The 12,001-nt window shown below is 48.7% G+C and overlaps 1 protein-coding gene across 5 annotated transcripts in view; it reads left to right on the plus strand.

Annotated features, from left to right (window-relative positions):
* Positions 1 to 12,001, plus strand: part of AKR1A1 (aldo-keto reductase family 1 member A1) — a 53,521-nt gene that overhangs the window by 8,653 nt on the left and 32,867 nt on the right. Inside the window, exons 7-9 of one of the 5 annotated variants that reach the window (XM_062191194.1) lie at positions 92 to 164; positions 303 to 389; positions 1,335 to 1,492. The exons of the other annotated variants lie outside the window; for them this stretch is intronic. Coding sequence (XP_062047178.1) covers positions 92 to 164; positions 303 to 389; positions 1,335 to 1,400 — 226 coding nt within the window. The 3' untranslated portion in view covers positions 1,401 to 1,492. Of the gene's footprint in view, positions 1 to 91; positions 165 to 302; positions 390 to 1,334; positions 1,493 to 12,001 lie in introns of those variants that run through there. 5 annotated transcript variants of the gene reach the window in all.

The following is a 12,001-nucleotide window of genomic DNA, read 5'->3' on the forward strand; positions in this document are numbered from 1 at the left end:
TGCTCCAGGAGCTTTGGGGCAGCTGCGTGGAGGACAACGTGCTCTTAGGAATCTGAGTTCTCTTCCTCATCTGCCCTAATCACCCTCTTAGGTGGCAGGTGCAGCGGAAAGTGATCTGCATCCCCAAGAGTGTCACTCCTTCCCGCATCCTGCAGAACATCCAGGTACCTGGGAATGGGTTCTGTGGCCTTCAGCTCCTTGGGGCACATTCTGGCCCCCATCTGCCTAGAGAAGATGGCAGTGCTGTGGACGCGTGCTCCACCCTCAAGGCTGGCTGTCCTGACCCCACTCCCCTCTCCTAGGTGTTTGACTTCACCTTTAGCCCGGAAGAGATGAAGCAGCTGGATGCCCTGAACAGAAACTGGCGCTACATCGTGCCCATGATTGTGGTAAGGATGGATTCACTCCTGAGAGGCAGGGAATTGGAGATTTGGGTGGGATCTGGCCTCCGGTTGCTGGTTGTGGGAGGGACAGGATCATGTTTCTGGGTTTGCTCTCCTGGATTTGATGTTCTCTGCTTTGCCTTGATTTCTGAGAATTAGTATGGCTCAGAGTAAAACATCCAATCTGAGAGTCCTAGTGTTGCTCCTCAGTGTCATGTTGTCTTGAACAAGGTATTTAGCTTCTCCAAGTTCAGCTTCCAACCTGTAAAATGGACCCAGTTCCTGACACACAGTAGGTTGGCAGCAAATGATGTGCTGAGCCCGTAAGACAATTGTGGGCTTTTTTTTTTAATTTAAAAGGCAGAATAACAGAATCTATCTTTAACCTCTGATTCACTTAACAGATCAGTGATAGCCAGAGTTAGGCCAGCTTAAGCCAGGAGCTGGAACTCTATGTGGGTCTCCCTCATGGGTAGCAAGAAACTAATTACATGGGCCATCCTCGACTGTCTCCAGGTGCGTCAACAGGGAGCTGGATTGGAAGCATGGAGTAGCCAGGACTCCCACCTGCCACTCTATGGGATGTGGGCATCCCAAGTGGCAGCTTAACCCTCTGTGCTACATTGCCATTCCCATTCTTGACCTTTCTGTAGGAGTTAGGTTGGGACTGAAGGCTGCGGCACATAAGGAAATAAAAAATTCCTAGGCACCTAGTCCCAGTTATGATGGCAAGCTCTTAGGGGCAGGAGCAGCTAGTACCAGGAATGGGTGTGGTGCTGCAGTGCTGTTGGTACCAAATGGTATTTCCTGCGGCCAGGATGGGGCCCCTGCCATCTGCTATAGTGCTGCTCATGGATGAGGTTATTCAGAAGGATTGGGGGAGATGCCCAGAGTCTTTGCTGGTTCAGCTTCTGCTAATGAGGTCACCTGTCTGTTTCTCTTTTTTTTCAGATGGATGGTAAGAGGGTTCCCAGAGATGCGGGGCATCCTCTGTACCCCTTTAATGACCCATACTGAGCCCTTGGCATCCTGGCTCCCCTTCAGCTCTCCAGCTATGAGGTCCTGCCATTCTCAGAAAGGGAGTTAATAAAGCCGTGGAGCATCCACTGGTACTCGTCTGATTTGTCTGGTCAAGCCTGGGACGGAAGCCGTTTATCTCAGGGATGACTGACCTAGGACTGCCAGCTCTCACCTGCTCCGTAACCCAAAGCTTGCCTAAATTTCTTGGTTCTGGGGGGACCATGCAGGCAGCTGAATGCCATTTTGAAGTTGCATATTAGGGGAGTAACACCACCTCATGGCAGCTGTTAGCACTGCATATTGCCTTAGAATTATCAGGCCTGCCAGAAACTGGTCTCCTCAGGAATGAGATCAGGTAGTGACTGTTGTGTGGTGTCAGGGCAGAGCTAGGCCTGGGCCTTGAGTTTTCCCGCTTCCTTGAATAGTGCTTAGGTCCAGGACTATGAAGAGCTCCAAACATTTAATTTCAGAAATTTGGGGATCCTAGCATGCTACATCATGCAAGTTGGGAACCGGGCTTTTTCTCTGAGAGGCTATAGTTTCTGTGCCTAGGATGCATGGAGGCTGTAGTGTCAGGCCCGAAGCTGGTCACTCCGCACCTACCTTACGCAGAGTGCAGCCAGAGGCCACTGGTTATGAGGTTTTAGGAAGGTTTTTTGCAATAACCCAATTAGCTGTAAGCTCCTGCCACTCAAAACGCACAGCTGAGTACCATGGGATGCTGACATCACAAGTGGTGGCTTAATCTGCTGAGATACTGTCCTGGCCCAAAGATTTTTTCCCCTTAGTGTAATTGGAAGCCATGAGAGTGTTGAACTGGTTACTTGGGATGATTTGTGTCCTAGAAATCAGCCCTGATGTAGAGGAGACATGAATTAGAGGGGTAAAAGGTGGAGGGAGGAAGGTAGGTTGAGGGTTAGCCCAGGGGTTCTGAGCTTCCCTCACGCTGTCGGCTTGGATCAGTGCATCCCAGGGTGCTGGCCAGCTCTTTTTACTTGCATGTTTCATTTCCCTGCTTCTGTGGGTCACCGTTCCTGCCCTCACTGTGATTCCTTACATGCTTTCATGGTTAAACTGTCCGTGGTTATGAGGTAGGGGAGTGTGTGTGTGTGTTCCCTAGGGCTGCTGTAACAAAGTACCACAGGCTGGGTGGCTTAGGTAACACGAATTCGCCTTATTTTGGTTCCAGAAGCTGGACTCCGAGGTCACAGGGTTGGCAAGATGGGTTCCTTCTGGGGCTGTGAGGAATGTGTTTCCCTCCTCTCCTTGGCCTGTGAATGGCCATCTTCTCCCTTCGTGTTGGTCCCCTGAACACCTCTGTGTCCATGTTTTTTATAAGGATGTCAGTCACACTGGCTTAGGGCCCATCCTGATGACTTCCTTTAAACTCAGTTACCTGTTGGAATACCTTTCTCCAAATCCAGCCTCCTCCCAGTTACCGGGGATTAGGATTTAATGTTAGTGATTATAATTCAGCCCTTAACAGGAAACTAAAGTCATCATAGCCTAAAGTCACTAATCAACTTACTACTTAAAAATCACTGACCCAGGTAGTCATCATACCCTTCTGAACATTGCTATTTTGTTTTGACTCTGTCTAATCACTGTACAGCACAGTGCACAGCCATGGACATCATGTTATATTTTATTCAGCAACAGTGATATTGGAGAACTTCATAAATCATACTTAAAGTACTGAAAGGGGCTTGGTGTGGTGTGCTATTTCTTCCTCGTTCTGTCTGTCTGCCTTTCACAGAGCTTCCAACACAGCCATGTTGTTCCTGCAGGTTCCCGGCCTCCATGGTCCATAGGAGCCACTATGATGTGGACCCAGGGAGAAGTGGAGGTTGCTAATGATGATGAGTTTGCATTTTGGATCTGTATTTGCTGCAGCTTTCCTCATAGTAACACACCAACTGCCAGAAATAAGGATGTTTTAGTTCACCCATTTAACATACAAGGAGGGGCTGGTGCTGTGGCATGGTGGGTAAAGCCACTGCCTGTAGTGTCAGCAACTATATGGCACCTATTTTTATTAAGTCTCAGTTCCTCACTTTTTCCTTAAAAGTTTATTTACAAACATACCTAGTATGCTATGAGTTCAAGAGTTTGACCCATTTTTCAAAGAGATTGTGTCTCTTCAAATGCTTTTTTTAAAGAAAGATATATTTATCTATCTGAAAGGCAGAGTTACAGAGAGGCAGAGGCAGAATGAGAGAAAGTCTTCCATCCACTGGTTCACTTCCCAAATGGCTCCAGCAGCCAGAGCTGGACTGATAAGAAGCCAGGAGCCAGGAGCTTCTTCCAGGTCTCCCACATTGGAGAGCAGGATCCCACCCAACACTTGGACCATCTTCTGTTGCTTTCCAAGGTGCATTAGCAGGGAGCTGGGTTGGAAGTGGAGAAGCTGAGGCTTGAACTGGTACTCATATGGGATTGTGGTGTCCCTGGTAGTGGTTTAATCCACTGTGCCTTGATACTGGTCCCTGGATTGGGATCTTGATATTATTGAACTAATGAATCAAATCAACCCTGAAGGTTGCCTATGTGAGTCTCTTAAATTTTTCATTGCTGGAACCAGATTAAGTTGGGTTTTCTAAGGCAACAAAGAGTCCTAATTTTCCCTTGAGTGAGTGCAGGAGGTCGTGAGAATATAAAAAGGGAGTCTTAACTGAGTCCAGGCTGGTCAGGGAAGGCTTCTCAGAAGCGATGTCTGGGGAGTAGGGCGCATTTGAAGGAAAGAATGTTTTAGGTTGGGGAAACATAGAAAGTGTCAAAGCTGAGAGACAAGAAAGATGGTTAGGAAACTATCCGCCATCCTCTGAGGTACTCAAACTGAAAACCTAGGAGTCATCCTGACTCTTCCTTTTTAACCTCTTCCTTCAAATGGATCGCTAAGGGCTGCCAATTCCACTCCTAAATCGTTCTAAAATTTGTCCACTCCATGATGAGGGTGGGAGCTGCTGTCCTGGTACAGACTCATCTTCTCTTGATAAGGTGTGAATAGGCAAGCAGCTAGTTAAGTCTAAGTAAGGAGGCTGGAGCTGTGGCCTTAAGCACCGACATCCCATGTGGGCACTGTGTCTAGTCCCAGCTGTTCCTCATCTGATCCAGCTCTCTGCTATGGCCTGGGAAAGCAATAGAAGATGACCCAAGTCCTTGGGACCCTGCACTTGCATGGGAGACCCGGAAGAAGCTCCTGGCTTTGGCTCGGTGCAGCTCCAGCCATTGAGGCCATCTGGGGAGTGAACCAGTGGATGGAAGACCTCTCTCTCTCTACCTCTCTCTGTAGCTGTCTTTCAAATAAATAAAATGAATCTTTAAAAAAAGAAGTCTAAGTAAGTTTAATACTTGCAAGTCCTACAGTTTAATGTTACCTATTTTCTTGTTAGTCAAAGGTATCCACCTTCCCAAGATGCACCTGTGTCTGATCTAAGACCAAGAAGGGGAAGACGCCATGATATTTTAATATTCCAGATCAGGGAGCCAGCATTGTGAGAAACCAGGTAAAACCATTGCTTGCGGTGCTGGCATTCCATATGGGTGCTGGTTCATATCCTGGCTGCTTCACTTCTGATGCAGCTCCCTGCTAATGCCCTGGGAAATGCAGTGGAAGATGGCCCAAGTGATTAGGCACTTGCTACCTACTTGTGAGACCCAGATGAAGCTCCTGGCTCCTGTCTTTGGTCTGGCCCAGCTCTGGCCATTGTAGCCATCTCGGGAATGAACCAGTGGATAGAAGTTCTCTCTGTGTCTCTACCTCTCTCTCTAACTGACTTTCAAATTAATAAATAAATCTTTGAAAAAGTAAAAATAAAAATAAATTCCATGTGAGGGGTGCCCTAAAATTCCCAAATGGCTTTTTACATGTTAAAGCACCACTCCCTACCTCATGAAAGTGGCTGAGAACAAGGAGACTCTGCTTTTGTCACAGACCACAGTTGGGTGCTCTTCAGGCTTTTCTTCTCTGTCTCTGGGTAATCCTCTGGTCCACTTGTGATGGGTGTTTCTCCATGTATGGCAGCCCACACTCATGTGTGAATGTATGTTTTCTCACTTTTTTTTTTTAATCATTTTTTTTTTAAAGATTGATTGGTTTATTTGAAAGGCAGAGTTACAGAGAGAGAAGGAGGGAGAGAGAAGTCTTCCATCCGCTGATTCACTTCCCAAATGGTTGCAATGGCTGGGGATGGGCCAAGGCAAAGTCAGGAGCCAGGAGCTTCCCACACGGATGCAGGAGCCAAAGCACTTGAGCCATCTTTGGCTGCTTTTCCCAGGTGCTTAGCAGGGAGCTGGATTGGAAGTGGAGCAATCAGGACTTGAATCGGCACCCATACCGGATGCTGGCACTGCAGGCAGAGGCTTAACCTTCTACACCACAGTGTTGACCTCTTAAGTCAAATTTTCATATTCTGTTTTACTCTTTTTTTTTTTTTTTTTTTTAAGAGAGAAAGAGAGATCTTCCATCCTCTGGTTCATTCTCCAAATGGGCACAATGCCAGGATTAGGCCAGGCTGAAGCCAGGAACCTGGAATTCCATCTGGGTCCCCGATATGGGTGGTAGGAGCCCAAGCAGTCATGTTTCAGGCAGCAGCTTAACAGGCTGCCGTACAATGCCAACCCTAGGAATGTCATCCTTTGTTTTTAAGAAACTGAATGAAGGTCAGAATGATCTTGTATTTACTTTTTTTTTTTTAAAGTGCCTTTTAATTCAAAATAACTCACTATGTCAGCACAATATATTTTGGGGTGGCATATTATCTTTTTAAATTTTTATTTATTTGAAAGACAGAGAGATTGAGAGATACAGAGAGACAGGTTTGATCTTCTGGTTCCCTCCCCAAATGCCTACAGCTGCCAGGGCTGGGCGAGGCCAAATCAGGAACAAGGAACTCCATCCATATCTGCCACGTGGATGGCAGGGACCTAAGTACTGGAGTCATAATAGGATACTTGTTAGCAAGAAGTTGGAATTGGAAGTGGAGCCAGGATTGGAACCCTGGCACTCCAATATAAGATAGGGGTTTCCCAAGTGGCTTTTTTTTTTTTTTTAAGATGTATTTATTTATTGAAAGAATTACTGAGAGACAGAGAGAGAGAGAAAGAGATCTTCCTTCCATTGGTTCATTACCCAGATGGCCACAATGTCCAGGACTGGGCCAGGCCAAAGCCAGGAGCCAGGAGCTGCTTCTGGGACTCCTATGTGGGTACAGGGTCCCAAGGACTTGGGCCATTTGCTGTTGCTTTCCCAGGCCCACTAGCAAGGAACTAGATGGGAAATGGAGCATCTGGGACTCAAACAGATGCTCATACGGGATGCTGGCACCACAGGAGGATGCTTAACCTACTACACCACAGCACTGGTCCCCAAAAAAATAATTTAAAAAGGAAACTCGGCCGATGCCGTGGCTTAACAGGCTAATCCTCCGCCTTGCGGCGCCGGCACACTGGGTTCTAGTCCCGGTTGGGGCGCCGGATTCTATCCCGGTTGCGTCTCTTCCAGGCCAGCTCTCTCTATGGCCCGGGAAGGCAGTGGAGGATGGCCCAAGTGCTTGGGCCCTGCACCCGCTTGGGAGACCAGGAGAAGCACCTGGCTCCTGGCTTCGGATCAGCGCGATGCGCTGGCCGCAGTGGCCATTGGAGGGTGAACCAATGGCAAAAAGGAAGACCTTTCTCTCTCTCTCTCTCTCTCTCTCTCTCTCTCACTATCCACTCTGCCTGTAAAAAAAAAAAAAAAAAAAAAAGGAAACTCTCGGGGCTGGCATTGTGGCAAAGCAGGTAAAGCTGCCACCTGCAACACCAGCATCCCTTATGGGAATTAGTTCAAGGCATAGTTGCTCCACTTCTGATCCAGCTCCCTACTAATGCATCTGGGAAAGCAGTGGAGAAGCCCAGGTACTTGGGCCCCTTTACCCATATGGGAGATTTGGAAGAAGCTTCCGACTCCTGGCTTCAGCCTGGCCTGGCTGTTGTGACCATTTGGGACGTGAACAGCATATGGAAGATTAATATTTCTTTCTCTCTTTGTGTAACTTTCAAATAAATAAATCGTTAAAAAAAAAACCTCTTTTTTTTTGAAAAAAGATTTATTTATTTGAAAAAGTTACAGAGAAAGAAATAAATATTAATTAAATTAAATTTAAATTAGTTGAGTTAGTTAAAGAAATATTACACAGAGAGAAGAAGAGGCAATTGATTGCAATGGCCGGAGCTGCGCGGATCCAAAGCCAGGAGCTTCTTCTAGGTCTCCCACGTGGGTGCCGGGGCCCAAGGACTTGGGCCATCTTCTACTGCTTTCCCAGACCATAGCAGAGCGCTGGATTGGAAGTGGAGCAGCTGGACCTTGAATCGGCACCCATATGGGATGCTGGCACTGCAGGCAGCGGCTTTACCCGCTATGCCACAGCACTGGCCCCTAACCTCTTTTAAATATATACAACTGTAGGCTTTGGCACAGCAGTTAAGTCACCTCTTGGGCCACACCTCCATTCCATGTCAGAGTTTCAGGGTTTCAGTACAGGCTCTACTTATAGTTCAGTTTCCTGCTAATGTGTACTCTGAGAGATAGCAGATGATGGCTTAAGTACTTGGCTCCCTGCCACCCATGTGGGAGATCCAGATGAAGTTCTAGGCTCCTAACTTTAGCTTGGCCTAGCCCTGGCTGTTGTGGCTTTTCAGAAGTGAACCTGCAGATAGAAGATCTCTCTGTGTCACTCTGCCTTTCAAATAAATAAAAATAAAATTAAATATATATATATATATATGTGTGTGTGTGTGTGTGTACATATTTACAAGGGTATATTATTCAAGTGTAAAGACCAGAACATTTTATTTCTACTGTTATCTACTTTAAGAAATAAAGAAGTTCTGGGGTGCGTATTACAGTACAATGGGTTGGGACATTGCTTGGGACACCTGCATTCCATGCCAGAGTGCACGGAAGTTCCATCTCCCCTTCTGCTTCCAGCTTCCTGCTGATGCTCACCCTGGGAGACAGCAGAGGATGACTCAAGTACTTGGGTCCCTACCTCCCATGTGGCAGACCTATATTGAGTTCTAGGGTCCAAGCTTTGAAACCCAGCCCAGCACTGACTGTTATAGGCATTTGGGGAGTGAGCCAGTAGATGGAAGATTTCTCTCCATCTGTCTCTGTCACTGCCTTTCAAATAAAATGAGAAAAAAAGATGTTTACACTATTGCAAGGCACAGAGCTGGTTAAGGGGTATGTCTCTTGAAAAACAGGGAAGGATGGGACCAGTAACATGGCATGGCAGGTAAGGCTGCTTCTCGCAATGCTGGCATCCCATACAAGCTCTGGTTTGAGTCCCGGCTGCTCCACTTAGGATCCAGCTCCCCGCTAATGGCCTGGAAAAAGCAGTGGAGGATGGCCCAAATGTTTGGGTCCCTGCCACCCACTTGGGAGACCGAGGTGAGGCTTCTGGCTCCTGGCTTCAGCCTAGTCTTCCTGCAGGAGGAAGGTGGGCCAGCAGTACAGGCACAGTGCTAGAGCACACCAGCATGACCTGACTCAATCCTGCACTCTCCCAGGTGGCCAGTGGGCCTCAGCCTAAGTCTGGTGGTGAGGAGGAAGCTCCACCTGGACGGAAGGCAAAAGGGCTGGGCACCCAGGATCATGCATGGGCAGGACCCCATCCTGCCCTGTCCCACCTCAACCCTGTCTCCCTGGGAAGGAGCAGAAGGGTTGTGGCCAGCTGAGAAGTAAACCAGTGGATGGAAGATCTCTCTCTCTCTCTCTCTCTCTCTCTCTCTCTCTCTCTCTCTCTCTCTCTCTGACTTTCAAAATAAATAAATTTAAAAGAAAAAAATTGGGGAAGGATGACTGTGAAAGGGGTAGTGTGTACTCAAGCAGATCAGTTTTAGAAAACAATACACTATGTGGCTGGCATTGTGGTGTAGTGGGTAAAGCTGCCGCCTGCAATGCCGGCATCCCATATGGGCAGTGGTTTGAGTACTGGCTGCTCCACTTTGATTCAGCTCCCTACTAATGCACCCGGGAAAAGCAGCGGAAGGTGGCCCAAGAGTTTGGGCCCCTGCACCCATGTGGAAAACCCTGATGAAAGCTGGTGCCATGACTCAATAGGCTAATCCTCCGCCTGTGGCGCCGGCACACCGGGTTCTAGTGCCAGTCGGGGCACTGGATTCTGTCCCAGTTGCTCCTCTTCCAGGCCAGCTCTCTGCTGTGGCTCGGGAGTGCAGTGGAGGATGGCCCAAGTGCTTGGGCCCTGTACCCCATGGGAGACCAGGAGAAGCACCTGGCTCCTGCCTTCAGATCAGCGCAGTGCGCTGGCCGCAGTGCGCTGGCTGCGGTGGCCATTGGAGGGTGAACCAACGGCAAAGGAAAACCTTTCTCTCTGTCTCTCTCTCACTGTCCACTCTGTCTGTCCAAAAAAAAAAAAAATTAGAAAACCCTAATGAAGCTCCTGGCTCCTGGCTTCGGTCTGACCCAACCCTGGCTGTTGCAGCCATTTGGGGAGTGAACCAACAGATGGAAGACCTTTTTCTCTGTCTCTCTCTTTTTCTGTTAACTCTGCCTTTTAAATAAATAAAGAGAAAAAACAACACACCTTCATGTTGAATGACTATTGCTGTGAAAACTCTTGGAGGCCTAGGGCTGTGTGTTGTATGTAATCCCTGTGGCATGAAGTAAGAGCAGAAACCCCAGAGCTGGGGAGGGAGGAGGCTGGGTTACAGCAATGACTCAGCAGTTCATCAGTTGGTAAGGTCACTGACTGTTGTACTTCGGACTGTTAGGAAGTCAGGGCAAATTATAAATAGCTGTAACCTTGCTGTGTCTGCCCAATCTGTAAAATGGATCAGGAACACCTCCCTCACAGGTGTGCTGGTGACATTTGTATTTGGATGGTGATACAAAAATTCATATAGTTGTATAAATGTATGAATTGTATTTTTCCATTTTTTAAAAAAGATTTTATTTATTAATTTGAAAGGCAGAGTTACAGAGAGGCAGAGAGGTCTTCCATCCAGTGATTCACTCCGCAAATGGCTGCAACAGCCAGAGCTGTGCCAATCCAAAGCCAGGAGCCAGGAGCTTCTTCTGGGTCTCCCACATGGGTGCAGGGGCCCAAGGGCTTGGGCCATCTTCTACTGCTTTCCCAGGCCATAGCAGAGAGCTGGATCTGAAGCGGAGCAGTCAAGACTCACACCAGCGCCCATATGGGATGCCAGCAGTGCAGGCGCCGGCTCCCTGTATGTGTTCTATACTATAATTTTTTTTTTTTAAAAGCTTACAAGAAATAAAAAAGGGCCGGCGCCGCGGCTTACTAGGCTAATCCTCTGCCTGCGGTGCCAGCACCCCAGGTTTTAGTCCCGGTCGGGTCACCGGATTCTGTCCTGGTTGCTCCTCTTCCAGTCCAGCTCTCTGCTGTGGCCCGGGAAAGCAGTGGAGGATGGCCCAAGTGCTTGGGCCCTGCACCCCATGGGAGACCAGGAGAAGCACCTGGCTCCTGGCTTCGGATCAGCGCGGTGCGCCGGCCACAGTGGGCTGGTCGCAGCAGCCATTGGGGGGTGAACCAACGGAAAAGGAAGACCTTTCTCTCTGTCTCTCTCACTGCCCACTCTGCCTGTCAAAGAAAGGAAGGAAGGAAGGGAGGGAGGGAGGGAGGGAGGGAGGAAGGAAGGAAGGAAGGAAGGAAGGAAGGAAGGAAGGAAGGAAGGAAAAAGAATGTTTTGGGGCCAGTATTGTAGTTCAGTGGGCTAAGTTGCCAGCTGTGACCCAGCTGAAGTCTGGCTGCTCCACTTGCAATCCAGTCCCTGCTAATACACCTGAGAAAGCAGAGGAATATGGCCCATGGAACATGCTTGGGCCCCTACCACCCTCAGATGGAGGTCCAGGCTCCTGGCTTTGGCTTCACCCAGCTCAAGCTGTTGCAGCCATATGGAGAGTGAACCAGTAGATGCAAGATATCTGACTCTCCTTCTCTCTTTAACTCTGCTTTTCAAATAAATAAATCTTTAAAAAAATCATTTTCTAGAGTTTTTGGGAGGACCCAATAAAGTCACATTTATGAACTCTTTGCCATAATGCCTAGCAACAAATGTGCGGCCAGGGTCCACAGTTCATAGACTTGGAACTTTCAGGGGCCGGAGTCTGGAGACCCGCGGTGTTTTCTATTCTTTTTGTTCTATCTGCTCTTTGGGCTCAGTTGCCGGGTCAACTTGGGTGAACTCTGAGATCTCCTGAGGGGAAAGAAGGAAGGCACAGAGGCTTAGTACCTGTGGCCTTCCTCCCTCCCTCCCTAGAGAAGTACAGGAACCCACCGGTCTGGAGGGCAGGAGCACAGCGGTGTGGGTGAGCAAGGGGCGTGGCCAGGCCTTGCCGGCGGCTCCTCCTTCCCTCAGCCAGCGAATGGATCGCTGTATGAGTTGTGGCCAATCCCACCTCCTGCGGACAGGGGAGGGGATGGACCAGCCTGCGAGTAACGCCTTCCAACTCCCAGCTCCTTCCGGTGGAGGCAGGACTGGGGCGGGACGGGATGCACCCAGCGCGTGATCCTGGGTGTCCGTCCCCTTGCTCCAAATGAGTTCCCGCGTCAGAGCTGTGGTAAGAGTTAGGACTG

This window comes from Lepus europaeus, chromosome 5 (assembly GCF_033115175.1).
Source record: "Lepus europaeus isolate LE1 chromosome 5, mLepTim1.pri, whole genome shotgun sequence".
Taxonomy (NCBI): domain Eukaryota; kingdom Metazoa; phylum Chordata; class Mammalia; order Lagomorpha; family Leporidae; genus Lepus; species Lepus europaeus.